We start from the raw sequence: 26,614 nt of genomic DNA, 5'->3' as shown, positions 1-26,614 counted from the left end.
CTGCGTATGACTCTATCTTACAAGGTGGAGGAGAATCTTCCTTACCTATCCCCCCCCCTACTCACTCTCCCACCTATGACCTGCTCCGCCTCGGGCTAACTAGACGCAGACGGCCATCACCTAGAGGGGGGGGGACCGCTGCATTTGTGTGTGTGCGCGCTTGGGTCCTCTCTATTGTAGCGGCGACGTCCACAAGGGTTGAAAAATTATCAACACACACACACACACACACACACACACACACTCCATCATTTCCCCTGTCTCTGCCTCTCGTTTTTATCACTCCACCCTCCCTCCCTCTCTCCTTTTGTTCTATCATTACCACCTCCCCGCCATCATGCACCGCCACGACCTGATGACCAGGTTCTCCCCAACACACTAAACCCATCGACACGAGAACTGACGATCAGGTCCTGACGTCTTAAATAAAATGTCTAGTTTATCAATGCCTAAGATTCATTTCCTTGATTGTTTCCTCCCTAATTTGCGTTAAGAGAGCGACGTAGTTAACTTTTCCTTGTCTTTAACACGCAGACACAGACACACACACAGACACACACACACAGACACACAGACACACACACACACACGTCTGATAACACGAACAAACAACACACAGAGACCTACTGATTTAAGTTATGTCCAGCTGACTAATCCAGTAAGGTCCGGATTCACAAAAGTTTGAGATCACTTTAAGATTAGACACCGGCTCCTACTACCACCTGAGATCCCTAGCCCGAGAATTGCTGTTCGACACCACAACCGCATCCAGCCCATACGTGCACGAACTGATCGCTATAAGAACAGCCGAGTCCCAACCATTGTAAAAATTATCAATAACTTGTAATAAATCAGTGTATTCACTCCCAGTAAACACTACTCCTTGCACTGTCACTATGTTGAAATGCACTGTAGTTTGAGCTTTTCGCCATCTAGTTATTATATATCTTATTTATATCACTTATGTTACTTGTATATTATTTGTAATTCGAAACCCATTCCCCAAATATGTAACTGTATATTTTCAGCCTTCTAGCTGCCAAGTTCTTTCAATAAACCGTTAATTATTATTATTATTATTATTATTATTATTATTATTATTACACCCTAACTTATTTCACCTGCAGATAAGTAAACTGGCCCTGTGTTGTCATCATATACAAAAGACAACAGGTGACTAAACCACGGCGCTCTGATTCACCCCACCAGCCACTGAGACACGAGTAGCGGTCAAAACAACAATGGCGCACACGAACGAAAAAGAAAGTCGCTCGCTTGCGCCAATCAGCTAATCAGACGCCGTCGTTTCGCCAGTGGAGACCTGTTGACAACTTGGGTGGGACCAGTAGTGAAGAGTTGGTCAGTGGCCACACACCTCACCGCGGCTTACTGTCACTCGGGTAATCACTGGTATTAGTTTTGGTTATTGACACAGTCACTACAGGCGTCGTCCTTGTTTACACAATCATCTCTGACCCAAACCAATCAAGGCCCAACTTACCAATGGTTGACCAATAAGAACTCCGCTCTTAATTTTACTCCTCTCCTCCATTTACACGGTTCCGTCTCTTGAGTCATCCCTCTCGCTTTCACCATTGTAAACGACCATTCTACCCCAGTTCCCTAATCCGGAGGCTGATTCTTAAAAATCCTTAAGTGACCTCCTCTTCACCCCCCCCTCAAAATATAAAATAAGAGACAACATCTATACACACAAGACTTCCAGTACCATTCTCAAGTCAGTGTAACTCAAGAGCCGTGTACAGGATCGGTCTTTCCCTCACCGTCTCTTGGACAAAACAGAAGAGCAAGCACGGAAATTCGGGTCCTCTTCAACTTCGCACCCCACAGTTTGTTTCACCTGTAGATTAACCCCCCCAACACTTCTTAACCCTCTCCTTCCACAGGTAGCCTTAGGGTGGTTGATCATCAGGTGAAATAAGCTCAAAAAGGGTGAATCTTTAGGTGATCCAGAGATTTAATCCTGGATATACTAACTACAGAAACATCGAGGAATTTGTTGCCGTGTTCAAGTTGAAAATACAGTACCCAGATTTCCAACTGACCCCGATACTGGTAGAGCTGAGAGATAGAACAACTACAGCTGCGTTAAGTTACACCAATGGCAACTTCATCTGTGATTCCGCGAATTACTCGGATATGAAACTAATTAACATTCCGCACAAATACTGAGGGGATTTAGTGTGTTGGTCAGATGAAAGCTTACACAAGACCCCAGCACAAACCTTTGGCTTGAAGATGAAGTGCGGGAGAATAACAGAGAAATAATGATACAGAGGAATATAAATTATTATCATTATTGTAGTTTCTCCCTTTTGATTCACGAGAGAGAGAGAGAGAGAGAGAGAGAGAGAGAGAGAGAGAGAGAGAGTTCGCTTGATGACAGTGTACGTAACTACACAAGACAAACAAATGAAGACTTTCCCTGCTAGCTTCTCGTAATTGTCCATAATGGGGTGAAAATGCCAGTGGTCCTGATTCTTTTATCTGGTGAGTCTCAAGTTTACCAGGGAGAGAGGGTGGCAGGGAGGGAGAGGGAGGGAGGAGGTTGGGAGGGAGGAGGGAGGTTGGGAGGGAGGAGAGAGGAGGAGGTTGGGAGGGAGGGAGAGAGGGAGGTTGGGAGAGGGAGAGAGGAGGTTGGGAGGGAGAGAAGGCGTCTTTGCTCCTACGTGATTGTGTATTTGCGTGTAAGAATGTAAAATAGTTGTGCATCATCATCGTAGAGTTGTAATTGTCCTCTTAATGATGGTGATAATAATAATTTGTGAGAGCATGATGGATGGTGAGCATGCTGTTACTCTCACACACACACACAGGTCAGGTCACCATTACGCAACCACCCTACACCACATATCAAGTCCCATTAAATATCAGCAAATCACCGTATCTTCCTGTGTATACAAACAAACGCTGCACGAAGAGAGACATTAATGACCTCGCCTCACAGCATTAATATAATAATACACACAAGATGCCATTAATGAGCGTCGCGCGCCATAAATTCTCTGGAGAGGTTATCACAACACGCTGCCCTCACCATCAACACAGTAACAACATTCTCACCACTACTGTAATGTCATGTTGATATACATGTGAACAAAAAATAAGCGGAGAGTTTGTCGTCTCATGGTGGGGATTCTTACTCAGTTCTCCTCACTTTCCACTGCCTCTCATCACGGTTCTATCGTTTTGTAAATTAATTTCTGCCATACAAGTTGCACTATGACTGTGATCATCTCCAACAGCTGCTCACCACCACACACTAATCAATACCAGGAAACACGACACCGTGGTATTAGTCACTGTATGCACGGTATGTGTCACGCACCACACCATCACCAACATGTATGGTCACGGGTGTCCTCTCACCACATATTATAACGGTCACCAGACACAAGTCTTCCTGGTGAAGGCTGGGTATAAAGCGAGTGACTTCCAACTACTACCATTATTATCTATCAATCTTCCTATCCTCCATTATCCTTTTATCACCATGATAGGTGTAAGTGGCTGTATGTTGTCCGTAAAGCACTGATTATGTGGCCGAGGTGTCCCTGCCAGAGAATGACCACACGCGGCCTTGCCACCAGCCCCACCGCCACACAGGAAGCGGAAGGACGTTCGTCACCAGATCCCGAAGTTCCGGGTGACACGCCAACAACACTACTGCTGGGGATGACGCCTGTGGCAACCTGGTAGCCCTGGCACACGGCGGGGAGGAACTACCACGTCTACTGGCGAGGTGTCACACACCCGACTCCTGCCGTCGTCGTCTCACGCCTTATTACCTCTCTCACATTTACTGAGCTGGGAATTTCACCTGTGTGATGATGCATATATATTTGATACTTTTTCTCACGCAATCAAGTGTAGGTGTGTGAGTATATGCCTTTGTACACTAGCTTATGTGCATTTTCCACACAAATTATATATATATATATATATATATATATATATATATATATATATATATATATATATATATATATATATATATATATATATATATATATATATATATATATATATATATATATATATATATATATATATATATATACATACATACATACATACATACATACACACACACACACACACACACACATACATACATACATACATACATATATATATATATATATATATATATATATATATATATATATATATATATATATATATATATATATATATATATATATGTGTGTGTGTGTGTGTGTGTGTAGTAGACGTCATTTATGAAGGTAACAGAATGGAGGAGTCAAGACGCAGGCAGAGGTGGGCACGTGTGGAGGAATGATTGGTGGTGGTGACACAACACACCACCATGACCCGTCTCAATGCCTCCTCCTGAACCTGATAACCCGCCTTTGTCCCCTCATTACCCGCGCCCGCCGCCTCCACCCTTCTACCTTCACACACCCAGACAAGACCACAACCTTTCCATTGCCTCCATCACACACGTCATGTTTTCCTCTCCCTCACCCAGAACAAAAACCAACAGATCACACGGGTGGCCATTATCTACCTGCTCACACCACTAACAAATGAATATATAAATTACCCCACAAATACCCTTTCTACGTGTTGGTCAATAAAGGTATTACCCAACTGCCTGAATTAAGAAACACACGTCAAAACAATATTGTGGTCTTGGGTTATTTTTTATTTATCTAGACGCAGCGAGAGTTAGCAAAAAGCACAGGAAGAAATCTAGAAAAAAAATCACGGGAAAAACACTAAGGAGATAAGTAAGTAACTAACCTAAACTAAACTAAACTAAACTAAACTAACCTAACCTAACCTAACCCTAACCTAACATTCCTTCGGCTCTTTAAAAAAAAATCTACTTTATTCCCTGTGACTCTTCTTCCTAGCCCAATTTTTGTTTCCACGGACACGACCAGAAACAGCTCTTGACCCCAGATGACCCACAATGCTGTAAAAACGTGTATACAGGTCAGGCCAGGTTACACAATGGCTTACAGGAGGCTTGAGACTGTAATTGTGACCTGGATTTATAGCCACACACACACACACCCGCACATACATATACTTACAAACGTACGTACACACACACACACACACACCTCCCCTTATCCCAGTAGTCACAACCTGCCTCGTCCATCTCTTCCCCACAACCAGATCCTGTCAAGTGTAAAATGTAAAACTAGCGGACAATTACCCCGTGTGTGTGTGTGTGTGTGTGTGTGTGTGTGTGTGTGTGTGTGTGTGTGTGTGTGTGTGTGTGTGTGTGTGTGTGTGTGTGTGTGTGTGTGTGTGTGTGTGTGTGTGTGTGTGTGTGTGTGTGTGTGTGTGTGTGTGTGTGTCATCTCAACCAGTCGTCAGTAGTGTCTGGTGTCATGTGGTCTGTCACAGACGTCTGTCTGTGTGTCTTTCTCGTAAAAATACCAGACACTTCGTAGATGGATTTACGATGCTACTCACACACACACACACACACACACACACACACACACACACACACACACACACACACACACACACACACACACACACCGCCTGACCTTCAATTAATCGGATCAGTGGTGACCTTCAGTGCATTTAGAGGTCACACTCATAAATGTCGATCAAATGTTACCACGGCAACCTCAGGTGGTACTGCTGGACGGGTCTAGGACACGAGGGGAACCTTCCACACAACCTAGAGTACAGGACACAAGTGGGACCTTTTAAGACACTCACAGGTTAGGTTAGGTTAGGTTAGGTAAGGTTAGATAAGGTTAGGTTAGACAAGGTTAGGTTAGACAAGGTTAGGTTAGATAAGGTTAGGTTAGATAAGGTTAGGTTAGATAAGGTTAGGTTAGATAAGGTTAGGTTAGACAAGGTTAGGTTAGACAAGGTTAGGTTAGATAAGGTTAGGTTAGATAAGGTTAGGTTAGATAAGGTTAGGTTAGATAAGGTTAGGTTAGAGTAGGTAAGGTAAGGTTAAGTTAGATTAGGTTCTTATAAGACACTTTACGACGCAGAGAACCTTATAAAAACACCAGTGAGGTATAAAACGGTGACCATAGGGTTAACTAATTACCATAAAGACCGACTAAACTGAACGTCTACCGGGGGCAGCTATAACGTGCTGTATATCTCGTGGAATGCGGATGTTAGATTCACAAAAGTCACATCAATATGTCAGGAGAAGAACCGCGAACCGTGGCCGGGAGTCGAGTCACTTAACATCACTTGAGGAGAATCTGTGTCACGGGTTCACCATAGTTTTGTGTGTGTGTGTGTGTGTGTGTGTGTGTGTGTGTGTGTTTTAATCAATGCTCTAACGCTACCTGCACGGGTTAGGTTTTGTTAGATTAAGTCAAGTTAGCGTTAAGGTGGTTAATCTTCAGGTTAAATAAGCTGGGGTGTCTAAATCTTTGGGATGAAATAAGCTGGGGTGTCAAAATCTTGATGAAATAAGCTGGGGTGTCAAAATCTTGCTATGAAATAAGCTGGGGTGTCAAAATCTTGCTATGAAATAAGCTGGGGTGTCAAAATCTTGCGATGAAATAAGCTGGGGTGTCTAAATCTTAAAATAGAAATAAGCTGAGGTGTCTAAATCTTAAAATGAAATAAGCACAGAATTAAAATCTAGAGATGAAATAAGCTGGGGTGTCAAAATCTTGCGATTAAATAAGCTGGTGTCAAAATCTTAAAAATTAAATAAGCTGAAGATGATGTAGAATCACACAGAAGTGTGCCCCCCACCTGGAATCGCCTTGGGACCTATACCTCAGTGCTCAGTAATATTCTGCAGCCCTCCAAAAGGGTCCTTCTACTGTATCCTAGAATCCTTTCAGTCAAGTGTAAATACGAGAGCGCTGACTAATTTACACTGATAAGTGTGGCTTATTCAAAAGTGTGTGTGTGTGTGTGTGTGTGTGTGTGTGTGTGTGTGTGTGTGTGTGTGTGAAAGATAGTGAAAAAAAAATAAACAAATGTATGTATAACATGTATGTATGTATGTACACGAGCCAGCATGTGTAGCTCATACTAATGCGGTATGCTATTTTCCACGAACATATGTTTGAGTCACCTAAGTCGCCTCACGGCACTGCTGTGAAATATACACACACACACACACACACACACACACACACACACACACCGGTTTAAATACCACCCACCATAACCACCCAGGAAGCAGGATACACACACACACACACACACTCTAGCCCACCTCTCTCCTACCAACCCACTCCTCCTGAAATGCGAAAACGAACTGAACGAACAGGAAGATCATTTAAGAGAGAGAGAGAGAGAGAGAGAGAGAGAGAGATACTGAGACTTTCTGTTCATATTAGAATCGGGAAAATAATTGTGACGTCATCATCATCACCATCCGTCATCAATCGCGAGCATGGCAATTCCCTAAATGATCATCATCACCATTCACAAATCACCATCAAAACTACCGCCATGTAACATCACCACAACCACCATTACAGTCACAACTTATCACCACCATCACCAAACCTCATCAGTCATCAACACTATAAACTCATCACCATTAATGAAGATCATAACTTATGCCCCCCAAAAAAAAATCACCACCTTACTACACCTGGTCACCATCACCATCACCACCACCACCGCCCATACCACCATCACCAACACAACCCATACCATCATTCACACTATCACCACACACACACACACACACACACACACACACACACACACACACACACACACACACACACACACACACACACACACACACACACACACACACACACACACACACACACACACACACACACACACAAGGCCAAAGTAATCCTCCTCTTGTGTGTTTTATATCTGAAGTCATCAGTGTTCTATATACCACACATAAACAGTTATTGTCACGGTTGGGTACAATGGTGGTGTGTGTGTGTGTGTGTGTGTGTGTGTGTGTGTGTGTGTGTGTGTGTGTGTGTGTTCTATCTACCCGCTGTATCTATCGATCTATCTGTCTGATATTTCTACATTCCCTTAACAATATATGTTTAGTTTCTCACCACTGCAAAATCATCTACCTATCACTCTACCTACCTACATCTACCTATCACTCTACCTACCTACATCTACCTATCACTCTACCTACCTACATCTACCTATCACTCTATCTACCCACATCTACCTATCACTCTACCTACCTACATCTACCTATCACTCTACCTACCTTCCTACCTACCAATCAACACACTCTCCCACCACCTCAAAGCAGTATGTGTCCTGTAGCTCCAACCGTGAAGCCTCCCAGAACAAATTAGTAGACGTGTACACCAACAGCCAGGCCAGATGTATGTGTACACCAACAGTCAGAGGTATGTGTACACCACCAGCCAGAAGTATGTGTACACCACCAGCCAGATGTGTACACCAACAGCCAGAAGTATGTGTACACCAATGCTCGAAAGTAAACACAGAGGCCAAATAACCATTAACACAAATTATGACACTGGTGTGAAGGAGGAGGAGGAGACAACAACTGAGGAGAAGCAAGAGGAGGAGGAGTGAGGTGAAGACAGCTCCCATCCCTCACTTGTCAACATTACTAGGAAAGGACTTCAGTAATAAGCTTCATGAATAAATAAATAAATAAATAAATAAATAAACCAATAATAATAATAACAATAATAATAATAATACACACACACACACACCATAATAAGAAGAATGTGCATTACATAGACAACTAAGGTGGGAGACGGTGTGTTGGGGGGTAGGCGTGGCCGTGTCAACAAGAATCAGTTGACTGACCACACCGCATAAGTTTCTCTCTCCTCCCCACCCCCCACAACCAACGCAACACCACTTCCTAACACATCATGGCCAGGCGCAGTACCTGTCCCAGAATTAATTATACACAAATAAAGTCACACACACATGAATACTCTCCCCTCCAAACACCCAACAACACGTACAATTTAATCTACCATCCCATGTACTGTATACTGTATATATCACTAAGTCAGGATTGATCTAAAACAGTGAACGCCCCGATATAAACACCAACTCGATACAACTCTACCACCTATTCGTTCATCATCCACAAATCCGGATTTAGACTGCGGTGTGAACGAACGCTGCTTCGTCATGAACTTCTCTCAAGATTTAATATTATTTGGTTCACTCACCCAACGACCGCACGGCACAGACTTAACCCCAATACCTATTAGAAAACGCCCTCACCTAATACTAATAACACCGGTAGTAGTAGTATCACCGATAATGATAATAATAATAATAATAATAATAATAATAATAATAATAATAATAATAATAATAATAAAAATATTAACAATAATAATAACAACAATAATGACAATACTAACAACATAACACCAGCTTGCTTAGGTGTTTGTGAGATTAAATTAGCGTTAAGGTGTTTCATACTCAGGGTGAAATAAGCTGGGGATGTCCATATAATATTCACGTGATCCCAATTTCGATAGGAATAAATGCACTACATTAACCGAGCTCCCAACTAGTCTCTGAAGAAAATGGTTAATCCTCAGGTTAATTACGCCGCCACAGGTGAATTCAACGCCATTTTTTACAGGTAATTTAATTGATTTCTTTTTGGGAAGCGAACGTTGGAAAATCGATACTAGTGATGATTACGAATTTATGACAGCGTGACATATCTTATTATCAGCGTGACATCTCATTACCAGCGTGACACATTTAACAAACCAGCGTGACACATAAAACAAACCAGCGTGACACATCTAACAAACCAGCGTGATACATCTAACAAACCAGCGTGATACATCTAACAAACCAACGTGATACATCTAACAAACCAGCGTGAGACATCTAATCACCAGCACCCAATCACCTTCCCAACAATGTATTGGTAATTAAAAACAGAAAAACACGAGGGAGGGAGGGAAGAGGAGGGAAGGGGAGAGGGAAGGGGAGAAGAGGAGGGAGAAGGGGAGAAGAGGAGGGAGAAGGGGAGAAGAGAGGGAGAAGGGGAAAAGAGAGGGAGAAGGGGAGAAGAGAGGGAGAAGAGGAGGGAGAAGGGTAGAGGAGGGAAAACGGGAGAAGAGGAGAGGGAAGGGGAGAAGAGGGGAGAAACGGAGAGGAGAAAGATGGGGAGAAGGAGGGGGGGGGAGGAGGGAGGGGAGAGAGTTACGTTCAATAAGTCAATTATGGTAGCATGGTAGCTAAGAGGCCAACACAAGGACCTCCCCGAAGCATGAAGGAGAGGTCCTGAGCAAGACACACACACCTAACCTAACCTAAACCTAGCCTAACCTAGCCTAACCTAACCTAAACCTAGCCTAACCTAACCTAAACCTAGCCTAAACTAACCTTACTTAATATAACGTAACCTATACTCTAACCTAACCTAAACCTAGCCTAACCTAACCTAAACCTAGCCTAAACTAACCTTACTTAATATAACGTAACCTATACTCTAACCTAACCTAAACCTAGCCTAGCCTAGCCTAACCTAAACCTAACCTAACCTAACCTAACCTAAACCTAGCCTAACCTAAACCTAGCCTAACCTAACCTAACCTAAACCTAGCCTAGCCTAACCTAACCTAAACCTAGCCTAAACTAACCTTACTTAATATAACGTAACCTATACTCTAACCTAACCTAACCCAGTTTCTGCCATGCACAATTTACTAAAAGAAGAACCTTGTAAAGAGATTATCTTCCTAAACTTGTAGTATAGCATCAACCATGTCACCTGATCATTAAACACCCTAACACTACCTGGGGATAAGGTTAGGTTATGTTAGGTTACGTTATATTAAGTAAGGTAAGGTAAGGTAAGGTAAGGTAAGGTTACGTTAGGTTACGTTAGATTATATATATAATCATAATAAGAACTTGTACCAATCACGTTCCAACACTGCTTTTCTGCACCACATACGGAGCTACATCTACAATCCTATTCTTCATAAGCAACGAACCGTAAACGCTATCACTTTTCTCCGTTTATTTTTATTTTTCTTAAACTCAGGGAAAAGATCGTCGGCGCCACGGTACGTCAAGACGACTGCCCCTCTCTATCTTAAAACCTATAAGCCTTAAGACCCCTCCCCCCCCCCACCCCAGTACCCTCGATATTTGACTGACAAGCTCCTTAGATAACTCGACTTCATGGCCACTCAAAAGAGCATTTACGAGACAGTGTTCTGCATCTGCCTCGTGGACCAGACGCCTCCCCACACCCCTCCTTCCTCCCCTCCCCCCCACACACATACAGTACATGGCGAGATTGGAAAATTACCCCCCTCCTTTCCAACCCTCTTTTTTTCCCGATATGAGTAAACGTTGACATGGGGTTGTTTTGTCAAGAAGTGGGATGCAATTTCGGGGCGAATTTCATTACTTGCTCATTATCAGGTTATTCACAGTTATATGGGTGCCTAATTTTAGACTTATTAAGGTTAGGTTAGGTTTTTTTACCACATTTGGTTGTGTTTTGGGACTGCTGGAACAGGCTGAGATTAAACAGACCAGTTAACATAGTAAGTTTAAGGTCAATGTTCAGTTAGGCTAGGGGTTGCCGTTAGGTTTTGCTTATATAAGGACAAGGTTAGCTGTTAAGTTAGAGAGACGATATTTGAATTATAGCACTGAGTTACCTACACCCTTGTTGGGTATTTTTACACACACACACGATGAACATTCCTAACAAACCGTGGTCAAACCTTGGCTCCGGTGGAAGTGAGATCTCGACAACCAGATGAACTAAACCTATAACCGAGTTTATGCGTGTGTGTGTGTGTGTGTGTGTGTGTGTGTGTGTGTCTATGGACGTGAGCATCAGACCATGACACAAATCACTTCAATACCCTGTCATGTTATCAAAGAGGTTACAAAAGGGTCACTGACTCTTTGAAATGCACTATACCAATCACCGGACGCCACCTCCTCTTCAAGATCATTTCTATACCAAGTTACATACATCATCACTACTTCATTCATAGACACCCAGACGACACCGGACTCATTATCGTTATATACATCATCTCATCGCCTCACGTTTGACAAGAGAACAGTCAAGAATCACAGTCGGTTAAACACTGTGACAACAAAACAGATGGTTGTATCATCGTTACTTGTCAGTCTACACTCACAACCCCACCAGTACTGCGCCAACCTGTATGTTAATGACCCTCCTCATAAAGTATGCTATAAACCACATACCATGGCGCATGACTCGTGTGGTGGACTACCTAATATCCGGCAGGGTTGACGTATATGAAACTATGAACCCCCGGTAGAGTGACAGACATTTAGCTGTAAGAATATAGTGTTGTGGCTCAGAGGTAAGATCTAACCCTGCTCACATCTGCGTAAATCTTCGTCAGCATCAGACTTCACCTCTCTCTCTCTCTCTCTCTCTCTCTCTCTCTCTGCCCAGCTTTGTTTTGTACAGACAGACCTTCTTGTGTACACTTATCTTTCCTCCACAACATGTAACTTTACTAACACAAGTAATGGCCCCACAGGCACTCTCACCCACCCACCATGAACTCGAAAATGTTTCCCTGTTGGCCACCAGTAACGATTTATGCTCCACCTTGAACAAAGCACAAGGGGGGTGCTTAATTAACAAGCAAACGGGCAATCATGACATCCTGCGACCTACATAATTATAATTTCACCACAGGGATGTCGAGTATAATATTTGTCTTAGTGTCGGTGATTACAGGGCTTTTCCTACTCTGACAACTGCGACTTGACTTCCCGAGTGACAACCTGATCCACAAAAACGGTGGTGTCAGCAGCCTACACAACTGGTCAGCCACTAACACCTCGATTGGTCAGGATCTCCATGAAGACTTCAACTGATCTCCATTCAAGCGATGTTTTATTTTATTGTTGGTTACAAGCTGAAAGTGTAGCGTCTCGGACATTAACACTATGTTCACACACGATATAGATGACACGCCCAATTGTCAGTGAATGTTTTGTGTCCAGTCAAGCGTCACACTCCCAGAAAATAACCAACATCGTGTGCACATTACCCACCAGAACGTCCAGTATTTTCCCATCACTAAATTATGACACAGCTCTGTAGTCAACGCCCCAGTGCTTCAAGACTATATGCCGGTACAGTATAATTGTTGAGTTGTTTAGGTGAGTTCATGGAATGGTAAGTATTCCTGGAACACACCTGCTTCACTGTCTGGCCGGGTCTAAACGATGATGTATACGCCGTCAGCTGTACTGTAATGCACTCCTAAACTGACTAACTAAAACCACCGTCAACAAAACCATTACGGGTAAATAGGCCTACCATTGTTTACCTTGTTATGTTCTTGGCGGAGACGACATTCGCCTGTTGCCTTCTTCAAGTTCCGGCATCCGAAACTATTACTCTATCCTATGGTAACACTGTACCAGGGGGGAGGGGCGGGCTCGTACCGGCACTCGTCCTCCCTTCCACTAGAGTTAACACCAGGAAAAAGTACGGATACGATTTAACAAAACAGAGCGTCAACCATCATTAATTATGAGGTAGGTAACCTTGTCTCTCCCTGTCACCATAACCACACGACTACCCTAACAACCCGTAACGACCTCGGCGGTGATTAACCTTTGTGGTTCACCTCATTGGAGCAGACACACAATTCAACCCCCCACCCGGCTACTTTTATCGACACTCACCACTTAAGTGTGTATAACATATATTTGATTTATTAACAACGACAAGTGTAATATCCCCTTCTTATCACGTTGCCGGAAGGTATGGGTAGCTACAGTCACAACTATATCCAATTCTAGTCCTTGTTCTTGAGTGAGTTTCCATCGGAGAGTAACCTTGAAAACCTTACCGTACCTCTGGCTGTTTCCACACGTTACTTGGTCATTATTATACATATGACTTACTATTTACATACATACAGACAGGCAGACAGGGGGGGGGGGGCACTTGAGCATTACGACCCACACCAGCAGCACCCTGACAGACAGATACCGTGGCTGGCAACTGCAGTATTAATGGTATCGATGTCACTGTTCTATTTAAGGTTATGACTACGATCACTGAGGACAAGGACCATCAGTCAAGGCTTCCTACACCAAACATTCCTTCCCGTTTTGATTTACACTGGTATTAGTCATCTGTACTGTATGTTCACACTTCCCTCCTGCACAACACCTTTCACCACTGGATCCTCCGACATGCGTGTTTGGACAGCCGCGGCGATATTATACACTGATCACTGGCGTTCCTACTGTGGTTATCAGTTCTCTTACAGCACATGTCTTGTAGGAGTAAAGTATCCTGTGTGTCGTAGGTGGAGGACGACAGTGACGGTAGCGAGAAGGTGGGGAGTGAGAGCTACACTGACACAGAGGCCTGGGCCAGGCTGACTCACACACCAGCGTCATGGATGACGGCTCACCAGTCAACAGTAACACACCACCACAGTCGGTGCCGCCTTCCTCACCTCACCTCATCCTACCCTTACCACCCCCTCCCTCACTACCATAAACCATACGCTCCTCAGGGAATTACCCAATAAAATATGGTGGTCGTCGGAGGCAAGAGAAAAGCAGAGCAGTACAGGAGACCCGGAGTAAACCACCTCACTTCATGGTTCTCTCCCCCACCTGCTCTCACTCACGTTCGCTCACCATCACTCCATCACATTTACTGACATTCCTGCGATAAATTGACGAGAGAACACAAAGTCTACTGGCCCTTCCATACTGTTACTGGAGACACACTACACTACAGTATCTACCTAGGCGCCTCCACCTGGATCGTTGCCCTCCCCCTTCCCCATGCTGGGTTATTTTCTCCCTGTTCGATCGCTCATCATTTCCCACGAGCGTCCTCCCTAACTGTTTTAGTCTCTCTCTCTCTCTCTCTTTTTTTTACTCAATTCTTAAATATTTTCAACCCACTCAAGTGTTTCTGGCCCACACCTGGACACCAACTATCAAGGTGCGGTACACGACACCAGGGCAACTGTTTACACTTGCCTATGACCCATAACTAAGATAAGGTGATGATGATAGGCTTATGTTACTACGGCTTATGAAATGTAATCTGAATCTATCTATTTATTCATCTCTATTCCATTATTTTCGTGTACCCTGTTATCGAACTTATCGTTGTCTCCGTTAAAGAAAGCCATTAACACCATTACTTCCATTATCGCTCATATTATTATTTCATTATCACCACTGCAGGCTAGAGTGGTGAGGTTACGGTGATGAGATAGGCCTATAGGGGAAGAACCTTTTGATAGGGTGATGAACTCCTGCAGTGGCTGTGTTCATTACAACTGGCGCTGATGACACACTTCTGTATGGGATCCCCCTGAAGATATGAACCCCCCCCCCCAGTGTATTTTACCCGGAAGACTCACCGCCCCAGCTTATTTCACCTTAAGATTTCCCCCAGCTTATTTCATGAGATTCTTTAACACTTTACTTGAAGGTTCGCTTGCTGTCGAATTTAGTATAATAACGCTACTGGAAATTGTTACGTGAAGTTGAATTGGCCGTTAGGGTGGTTAAACTTCAGGTGAAATAAGCTGGGGACCTTCAAGTAAAATAAGCTGGGACTAATCTTCAAATGATCCTAATTTCCTTCCTACATGTGCAACATTATGTGGAAAAGGTAAGCGAGTCAGTGGAAGGCGAGGTAGAAAGTCGGGAACACGAGACGGTAACACCTCCAGTAGCCGCGTCGCCAGCACCCTGAGTGGTCGACGCCTCCCACAGTATAACCCCAAAACAGGTCCCTTCTGTCCCTACCCTATCCTGCCCTGCCCTGTCCTCTGACCGATATGGCAAGTTGTCCTCTTCACTGTCTCCCTCCCCTTTCTCCTACACCCACCCACCACACCACCCATTATGGCAGCCTGTACCCACCACCCCCAATCACCTTACCTGCACCACACCGTACCCACCTCACACCCTGATAACAGTACGCCAGGCTAAGTTGGAATACCACTGTCATCTATAACCATCTTGTAAATGCTGGTTAAAATGTCTACCTGGAAAATAAAAGTGAAGAAACCATTGACTTTTTCTCCATAACCTGTTCTAAAAGACTAAATTGTTGTTCTCGGGTTAAAAATGGTCCACAAAGCGACACTCGAGAGACGTCTGGTACAAACTTTTCCACTATGTATCACCATCCACCCACAACCCGGTATAAACCTCTCCATTATGTATCACCATCCACCCACAACCCGGTATAAACCTCTCCATTATGTATCACCATCCACCCACTTCAGAGGTGTGTGGAGGGAGGGCGAGGGGAGGGGGGGGGGGTCAAGTGTCCACACACACGGCCGCCGCACCTATAAATGCCCACAAGGTTAGCAGTATTACCGTCCACCCATATTAGCGACTCACGATATAAAAACAAAAACAAAAGTATCAAGATGAGATGGTAATTATAACAGTGTGTATGACAGCAGTGTGGCTAAGAAGACCAAGGAAAGGCTTTTAATTGCCAGGGATGTCCTTTAAAGTTTATATAAATGACAGGTAAGGTTATAGAGTATAATACTTTTAAAAATTAAGGATATTCTATTCCTGTGTTTCATTTGGAGACCAGCGAAGCCATGAGTGTTGTAGGTGTGTGTGTTGGAGGGGCAGGGTGTTGTGTTGGAGGGGCAGGGTAGTTGTGTTGCAGTGGCAGGGTGTTGTGTTGGAGGGGCAAGGCGTTGTGTTGGAGGGGCTGGGCGTTGTGTTGGAGGGGCTGGGCGTTGTGTTGGAGGGGCTGGGCGTTGTGTTGGAGGGGCTGGGCGTTGTGTTGGAGTGGCAGGCGTGTTGTCTTGGAGTTGTGTGTTGAAAGGGGCAGGAAGTGTTGTAGGAAGATGATACCACGTGCAGTGCCCACATGAATGACGCCACACACTACACTACACTACACCTACACTGTGCCATCTCTTGTCTTCACCACACTACTATCCACACTCTAACACACAACACCATCACTATTACTCCTCACACCACCATTATTCACCACCATCACCATCCACAGCACCATTATTCATCACAACACAGTCAACAACTATAAAAACTCCACCACATATAACCACAGCAGCATCACCACTCGCAACACTAACCCATCAAGTTCCTGGATCAAAAAACAACACAGACAGCACCACCAACACTGTCCAGAAGTGAAGCAGTCGTGTCGGGTTACGTATGTTTACAAATACAAGCACGTGTCTGATGCTCACCAAAACTTAACCTTTTTTTCATCACATATTTTTGGGGGTGGAAAATAAACCTGAAGTAAATTATGTTTTGTGATGACGTAAGCTTATAATTTATGTTTTGTGATGAAGTAAGCTGATAATTTGCTTTGTGATGAAGTAAGCTTATTATTTGTTTTGTGATGAAGTAAGCTTATTATTTGTGTTTTGTGATGAAATAAGCTTAAAATTTGTTTTGTGATGAAGTAACCTTATAATGTGTTTTGTGATGAAGTAAGCTTATAATGTATATTTTGTTACGGAGCCTATAACTTGACTTGCAATGTCTCTCATCTGTGTAGTTTATTAAGTTACTAAAACCACACAAACACACTATATATATATACACACACACAGACACACACTGTACTTTACAATCACAGTAACCACAACACATTCCTAGACTCTTGTGTGTTTGTGTGTGTTGCGGGACATGCTCGAGTCACACAGTATTATCAGAGGCGAGTGTGATAAAGTCTCACTCAATGACTCCTATGCCGCCCTACATGTAAATGAACACTCCACCAAATTTACCACGGATGACTGTGAAGCTTGGTCAGGACACACTAGACTAGAGGGATGGGCAGATATGTGTGTTTTGTAAAGGGAAGTTTTGGATGATCTATTCGTATACTGTAACTCTGACCGTCTTCTGAGCACATACAGGTAGGGCCGTTGTTAAAAATAAAATAAGAGGTTTTTGTAATTAACAGCGACGTCTGCTTAGTAAATAAAAAATAAATACTTTGGCATTATAATTCTCTTACCAATGAGCAAAACTTTAAATTCAATTCCAATTTTTTCAAGATTTTTTTTTTGTGTGTGTGTTTCGGGAGACTTGCTACAGGTTCAGGATATCAGTTGAATGAACATCACCATCAGACCAGCTATATTTTTTATACCACGACGTAATTGCTGATGAAACTTGACACCCTACCCATGAGACCGAGTTTGATCCCGCGGTCGCTCCCCTCTCTCACACACACACACACACTTGCGACACAAAAACTGCCTTGCCTAGCCTGGTGTTACTGGGTGTCGGTCACTCGTCATGCCCAGGCCCTTGCTAACCTCTTCTTGGCCTTGAACTTGTAAACTACTGAACAGAAACACAGCTTAATCCATGTTAGCTTATACACGATGTTCATAAAGTAATAATAGTGTTCGTGCTTAAGGAAACCACACACCCAGAATATCGCTATACGTCCTCAAACATTTCTACCACAAAACTACTGTATCCTTCCTTCACCAAGTATACGCTGTAACAATTTCCTTAGGCATGTATGTTGAATTGTAAATAACGCATCAGGGTCTGTTTATAAGTCTTAAATCTTAGCTAACATGCGCGGGTAAAAGATAGAATGCATACAGATGTTTCCCATATGTAAATTCCTCATTGGTCTCTATAAAACAAACAAATGACTCAAAAAAAATCATAAAGGGACTCTGAAAACACACATCCAGACATTTAGGACACAGTGTACATCATGTCAGACTTGTTACAACAGCGGGTGTGAGGAAGGAGGGTGGCGGAGTACATGACTAACCAACCCCAGCTACTGATGAGCAAGACAATCCTCACTCATAAAATATTTCACTGATAAAGTTACATCACTGAGCTATTTTTTTTTCACTCGCTATCAGGTGCGTCCCGGTGGCAAGATAACTGCGGGGTGTCGTAATCAAGAAGCAGGTGTCAATGTGCACTGTAACATCCCAGGACAAGGCCCAGTTACCGAAGTATAGTGAAAAGTGAAAGTGGGTCCCATAAGCATGACTGTCTGTTAGGGACAGTGTAGATGCAGTACATTGTATTCATATTAAGCCTTCGGTACACAAGGCGGCAGCATGGTCGGTAAAGTACTCAATCGCATTCACTTCTCCAAGCTGTAAACTTAGGTATCCGTTTACAGCTGGGTGAACTGGGAGTGCCCCGGTTATTGAACTACCGACCCGTGCAACAATACTCGAACACTGTGTCCAGTCGACCGGCGCACCTACAGTAAATTTACAAACCTTACTAAATTTACAAACCTTACATAAAATGAACTGGCATAACGTAATATAATTTTATCCAAACCAAACCAAACCTAAACTAAACCTGCCCAAACCTAACCCTGCATAATTCTCATCTTACTTGGTCAAACTAAAACTACCCAAACATAACCAGATTAACTTTGACATTAATACCAGCACGACTTGAAAAAAAATAAAAAATCTTCGTCACACACACACACCGTTTAGCATAAGACCACAACCACTAACAGAACTTATCAATAGTCCAATTTTGTAAACAATGAGCGTGAGGCAGGCTCTATCTTGACCTACCTAACTATCTACTATACATACACTCAACCCAGACGGTGAGAGTTGAGGAGCAGGACACGAGGCAGGATCCACACACCATTATGCCATCACTGCTCACTCACATCCTTGTTCCAACACTATTTCACCCCCCCCCCAACATGTGATGCAAATTTCAAGGTAAAAATCAATGTTGCTAGCGTGTGATTGATCGGACTTTAAATAACTCACCCGTGGACTCTCTTAATGCTGCTGCTGCTGTTGCTGCTCGCTACTGAACACCAAGGTATAAATGTAGATATAAATGTATATCTTTATACCTTGCTGAACACATTATAGGCTATTTACCACTGTATACCACGTGGTATACAAGGCTATGTGATACATCTCATCAATAAGTTCTCACATTTATATAACTTCCATCATTTATTTTTTTATCACTTATATTTTTTATATCACTTATATTTTTCCATCACTTACAGTATATTTACCCCATCATTTATACTTATGTTTAACACTTTTGGTATAAACTGGTAAAGAAAAACTTGTAATACCACATAAATCATAACATTGAAATCCCGTCGCCACAGTGGGATTTCAAGTGTTTCCGTATACAGTATTGTATACTGAATATATATATAACAAATTATTAGATACTGGCGGGTTTGGATATATATATATATATATATATATATATATATATATATATATATATATATATATATATATATATATATATATATATAATGAGCCTGCAAATCACTCCAGTAGAAAAAAAGCAAAGGAGGCACATCGACAGAGTTATCATGATGTAGGTCCAGGAACTAAAGGAAAAAAAAAAAAAAAAAAAAACATATATATATATATATATATATATATATATTTTTTGGACCTGTTTCTACGCCTGAAAAAATCTATATACCTATCTGCAGTGGTGAATCAAACTCCGCTCTGCTCTCCTGTATGGTCTTCAGAAGTTTAGCTAATAAAATTCTTAAATATTTAAAAAAAAGTTAGGTAATTTTCGGGTGCGGTTTTAAGTACCAAGACGATAGTAATAGTAATAGTAGTAGTAGTAGTAGTAGTGGTGGCGAAGGTGTGGCTATTGGGGGAGGCTGGAGGCCACGCTAAAAAAAAAAAAAAAAAAAAGTAGTAGTAGTAATGGTTCAACACAGGACTTCAAACACATCTAACGAAGCCCGTGTGGACGTCATTTAACTCGAGGATTCTGGACACTTGGGGACAGCGAGCTTTCTTCGACATCAGGATTTTGATCCCATGGCCGTTTGTCACCGTAACCTTAGCTCTCGATGCTGTGCATAGGAGAACGAGAACGACAAGAGAAGGAGCATATGGGAAGAATTCAAAATGTTGATCAAGGCAGCTTCACTCCTCTAGTATTTCACAACCTCTGGTGGGATGGGCCCAAAATTCAGATGTTTCTACTTCAGACTCGCGGAGCTGATCTCCGAACAGAAGCAGCAGCCCAGAAGTTATGTCACAGCCTGGATGAGATGTCGACTGTCCTTCTCTCTCCTTCGGTCGGCTTTGCTCTGCCTCAGGGGAACGAGAGCTTCTGCCCCTACTCCGACAACTGCTGCAGATATCGACTATGAGGCTACAGTCACTGAATGCCGCATTGATCTGCGGCTCAACTAATTTAACACAGATAGGATAGTTTCTTATGTATTAGGATATTTAATATGAAGGTAAATAAATGGTGGCGAAGGTGTGGCTATTGGGGGAGGCTGGAGGCCACGTTAAAAAAAAAAAAAAAAAAAAAAAAAAAAAAAAAAAAAAAAAAAAATAGTAGTAGTAGTAATAATTCTTCACAGGCGGCCAACTATGGAAGACACGATCCACAGGTCTATATGATACCGAGTTAACAGCGAACTGCGGTATTTAAGTACTCATATGAGGACAGTGCAGGAACCATATCTGGGAAAGGTACCATTGTGTGTGTGAGGGGTGAGGTAGGAGTAGGGGTAATGTGATGTGAGGTAGGTGTGGGGAGTGAGGTGGTGTGAGGTATGAGTAAATGAGCTGGTGTGAGGTAAGAGTGGGGAGTGAGGTGCTGTGAGGTATGAGTGGGGTGGTGTGAGGCACGAGTGAGGGTGAAGAAGTAAGTGTGGGGAAGAGGGTGTGAGGAAGACATAAACAAAGCAGAGGTCGGGTACTCACCAATGGCAGCAGGCCAGGTTGAGAAGACGGAGCTAAGAGTCTCACAAGAGTCTCGACATAAACACACCCAAGGAAGCCAGCACTGCCACCACCCCCTTAAGACTTTTTTTCTTTTCTTTTTCTTCATCGAGCACAAACACAAACACATTTCTAAACATAAATCAAATCTGAAAAGCTTCCCATGACCTATCCCAAAAGGCAACATGCACAGATCCCGTGGCTCTGGTTGAGTTGTTAAAAAGGATATCTATGGTCTCCTCGAGGTCCTCCAGGTCCCACTCTATGGACCTGAGGGCGTTGCGTAGCTCTGTGTTGGTCCAATCGAGCTCCTCCTTACTGGTGACGATGGCCCCTTCCTCCTGTAGCTCTCCCCACCGCTGGTACAGCCCCCGCGTCTTGTTCAGCGCCTTGCACACCTCACTGTGGACAGAGTGACACGTGTGGTGTTAATACAGGGAAGACGGCTCTTGTTGGGGATAAGAGTGGGTTCAGTGTTTTAATAGGTACAAGTAATAAGATACCTGACAGCTGTGGAGGAGAGGGTGGCACCAGTTCAAACACTAGTGAGATGAAAGATGAATGATGGGAGACATGAGAATAATGGAGTTAACTCAAGAAATACATTTGACCTTTTACACATTCATTAGATTAGAGAGTCTTCTCCAACACTATCCCCCGGTAATGTTCTAACACTTGAAGATATAAAAGGATTCATATTTAATTACGACAATCAATAAAATTCAAATGTAAACACGTATCTATTTTTTCTACCGAGAGGGGTGTAAAATAATGATGCACTGAATAATGGAAAGACACGGATCATCTCAGTACCTGCTAAGTACAAATACCACGTCCCAGCACCAATCTACCAACACCTTTCCCCAGAGCCAATCTATCTGGTAATAGGCCTGACATTAGTGACATTAGGGACAGTTCAGATACATCATCATTCCACTCGCCTGCCTTCACGTTCCCAGGGACACTAAGCACAGCAGGTGAATGTTATATCTACTACCACCACCACTTCCAAGCATTACTCTACTCCATCCACTTCTACTTCCCAGCACCAGTCTGCCCCCCCCCACCACTTCCCAGCATCCAGTCTACTCCCCACCACTTCCTAGTACTAGTACCACCACTCGCCCACCCCCACCACCACACGTCTATCATGCTCCGTCTGCCACTGCCTGGGTTCACCATCGTTGCGCCATGAATTAAATATCTTATCACAGTCTTAGGTCAGTTAATCTAGCGCCTACCAAGCTTAGCAATGGCTGGAAGACACCATCACGGTGCACTTTACACTAAGAGCGTCAGTCAGTGGTGCTCATTATGGTCTTTGTGTTGAAGGATCCCTTCAAGGGTTCACAGTCGGCACGATATTTTGTGCTACATGTATAAAGGAGACGTTAACAATGTGTCTATGGGCTCAGGAATCCCTAGAGTCATATCACCTGTAAACCTCCTAGCTAAGGTGACCCCTGGTGCCACAATCCACCTCCTCGCAGGGAAAATCTGAAATCGGTTGGGCTAATATATATCACCACATTATTTAGAGGTGACCTTGAAGTAGCAGTGGACAAACGACAGATCACCACCATACAGCCACAACCCGGACGAGAGACTTGTTTCTCGTCCTGGCTAATCAACACTCGACCACCAAACTCCTCGTATACTGGATATTCCTACAAGGTGGCCGCCAAGCAGTATTTGTCCACCCCCTCCCTGCCTTTATGGTTCACAAATAACGGCATAAGTGATTTCTTTTTTTCTTTTTTATTCAGCAGGTACAATATCACGTCTCCTATGCATACTGTACATGACCCCGAACGTCTCCTATACATACTGTACATCACACCTAACACGTCTCCTATACATACATGACACTCAAAACGTCTCCTATGCATACATGACACCCAATACGTCTCCGATACACACACATGACACCCAAACAGTATTATACCATCTCTGACCCCCTGAAAACGCTTCTATCGGTCAGGTCAGGAAATGCGACACTGGGCTCAGTAAATGCATCTAAAAATATCACACCACAGTACCGAAAAGCGCATTATATGTTTATGAGCGATCCAAGATTTAAATATCAGTTCTACCAAATCAATTATTTAGTAAACTAGTCATCAACACAAGTAGTATTTTCTTTTATTAGAATTGTTATTTATTATTATTATCATCAATTTTATTATTTCATTAACCCCCCAAGCCTTGATGTAGGTCATTAAAAATTACCTGTGCCCGGGTGAGCTAATACCTAAAAAAAAAAAAAGAGGATAATATACAGCATACACCAAGTACAGTATAATCAATGTGTTGCTATAATTATGCATTGATATAAATAAAATTGGTAATTAACGCTGGTGTTACAAGTAGTACAGTATTTACTTGGTGCCCGAGGAGCTGAATTGTCTACTTAGTTATACATAACGAGTATTGTTATATTACAACATAAAAATCATTAACTAAACCTGGCAGAAGATTAAAATGACGCTCCATGCCACTATTGTGAACACTAAATTACATATATTTTTAGCCTCGGACCTTTCGCTAAATTTCAACTGAAAATTAAACAAATTAACACCAATTTTAATCAACGATCAGATTTTATTGCTAACATAGTTTAATTCTTCACATTGGGAAAGATAAAATATACAAACAGTCAGGTAGATAAAATAACAGTACCGGCAAGTGTTGAGGGAAATAATCATAACGTAAATGTGTGGAGACGTGGGCGACACCCCGTGTGGTGGTGGTCACTATATAACACCTACTTCTTGGAGCCGAAGTAGATAAGGTCAACGAAGCTAGAGTAGCGGAAGGCGTTGACTTCCTTGATGCTCTTCCTGACGCTCTGTTTTCGAAGGACTGCGGCACGATTGCCTGCTGCCCCACCGTAGCGAGAACCAGTTCTCCTGAGATGTCCTGCCATAGCACCGGAGATGCCCTGGCCTCTACAACACTCACAACCCACCAACAGTACCACAACCCTTCATCAAGAAGGTTCCACCAACCCTCACACCATAGTGCCCCCTCACACCGCTACCTGGCCACAAGGAACGGTCAGTATCCTAGCGCGAGCGAGGGCAGAGCGAGGGCAGATATCAGTACGCGCCCCACCAACTTGCAAGTCACACTAAGACGCCCGAGCTGATCCTGACAATCAGAGTAACTCTTGGCCCAGCCACGGCCGTGCCATTGGCTACCCCACCTCGCCAGTATCTCCCCTCCCCTCAACCAAAACAATCAAACTCCTGTTGCTTACACCCGACCAAATACACCAAGAAACAACTATTCGCTCTTTTATACACAAATTATCGCATAGCACCTAAGAGGAAGCAGTAACAGGAGGGTGTGACGGTCGTAAAGAGCAATGATAAAAGAAATGCAGTTGACGCCAGTAAAACTACGGGATGAACCAGCCAAGGCGCCTCGAGTGGCTCATTACGTGTGGGCTGCTGCATAAACCCGCTGTATATGGAACACTACACCATCTGTGGCCCTGGTGCCACGAGGCACTCATTCCACCTGCCATCACCACCATCTACGTGCATACCTTATCATTCATCCAGCCATCGTCGACAACTTGTGATCCATCATTGCATCAGTGGTCTTATCAACCATGTTATACGAGGTTACCATCCTCGCAAGATCTATTTTTATTTTTTTTCCTTCAGCTTCATTTGCCGGATACTACAATCTGTATTTCATGAATCTCCCCAATAAATCGTGAGCATTATTTTAAAGGAGCCACAAATGCCCCACATATATCCTGCAATTGTCAATGAAAACGTTCCAGCTTGGTCTTGGCCAAGGTCAAAGCCAAGTCGCTTGACAGACTGGACACTCAGTGACTACCTGTTCCACCACCACAATCAACACACACAGGGTTCCTAACAAGGACTACCCCCTGGTGAAATTTAGGAGAGGCGTCATTTTACGAGTGTATCAGCAACCGGAGTCACTTTAAACCAGATGGTGGCAAGCAGAATACACAGGCTTCATCATTCCGTAAACACACAAACTAACTGGCCTCTGTGCCCGTGCATCAGCTGATAGTTCCTCACCTGCTCTGCTTTGCACTGGTGTGGCGGCCTGCGGGCCTACCAACTGCCTATCAAAAAAACGACCTACTGTTAGTTCATGATTTGATTGGATGGTAAACGTATTTCTCAAGCTCAAGGATAATGCCATGAAGTTAATTCTACAACTTAAACTCGCGAAGGCCAACATTCAACTGATAATTCAATGAGGTAGAGACTAATAGCAGCAATGAATCAGTATACTGTACGTGGAAGAAAACGGAGGGTACCGACCGGCCAGGACTAAAATCAGTATTTTATCTTTGCCGGTCGGTACTTACGCTGAGAGAAGGTTACCGACAGCTACCGTTGCCACGACAAAATTACAGTATATTTTTGCAGTTAACTTGATGATAAAATACTCGAATTTATAAGAGAGGGGATCTCAAATATTTAAAAATACTTTTATACAAGAGTTTTAAAAATATGCACTAGTGAGAGGTCGTTGATTATATGTTCAAAGTCCGCGTGTTATATATATATATATATATATATATATATATATATATATATATATATATATATATATATATATATATAATATATCCCACACACAACGCTTCCGTGACGCCTGCTGGACCACCACTCCACGACCCCCTGACGGACACGATGATCCTCCCCATACTGGCCAGATATTTTGTAAATAATATTGATTATGTGTTAAAGGAATATCCTTCCTTCCTTAGGCTTTAGTAAGCCCCTTTATAATATTTATACTGTATATACTTGTCACACTTGCCAGATGCTTCTGGTGTCATTGTACAGGGGTACCTAGTGACAGCACTAGGATCCCGCTTCCTCTATCAAGGA

The 26,614-nt window shown here is 43.1% G+C and overlaps 1 protein-coding gene across 4 annotated transcripts in view; it reads right to left on the bottom strand.

Annotated features, from left to right (window-relative positions):
- Nucleotides 1-26,614, bottom strand: part of LOC121871489 (syntaxin-6-like) — a 90,097-nt gene that overhangs the window by 55,609 nt on the left and 7,874 nt on the right. For 2 of the 4 annotated variants that reach the window (XM_042373859.1, XM_042373861.1), the window contains exon 2: nucleotides 21,958-22,130. In XM_042373859.1, coding sequence (XP_042229793.1) covers nucleotides 21,958-22,130 — 173 coding nt within the window. Of the gene's footprint in view, nucleotides 1-21,957; nucleotides 22,131-24,496; nucleotides 24,875-26,614 lie in introns of those variants that run through there. The other 2 variants (XM_042373858.1, XM_042373857.1) reach the window with 2 other exon arrangements.

This window comes from Homarus americanus, unplaced genomic scaffold (genome assembly GCF_018991925.1).
Source record: "Homarus americanus isolate GMGI-L3 unplaced genomic scaffold, GMGI_Hamer_2.0 scaffold45698, whole genome shotgun sequence".
In the NCBI taxonomy this organism is placed as follows: Eukaryota; Metazoa; Arthropoda; class Malacostraca; order Decapoda; family Nephropidae; genus Homarus; species Homarus americanus.
This window is presented reverse-complemented; position numbering and strand designations above follow the sequence as displayed.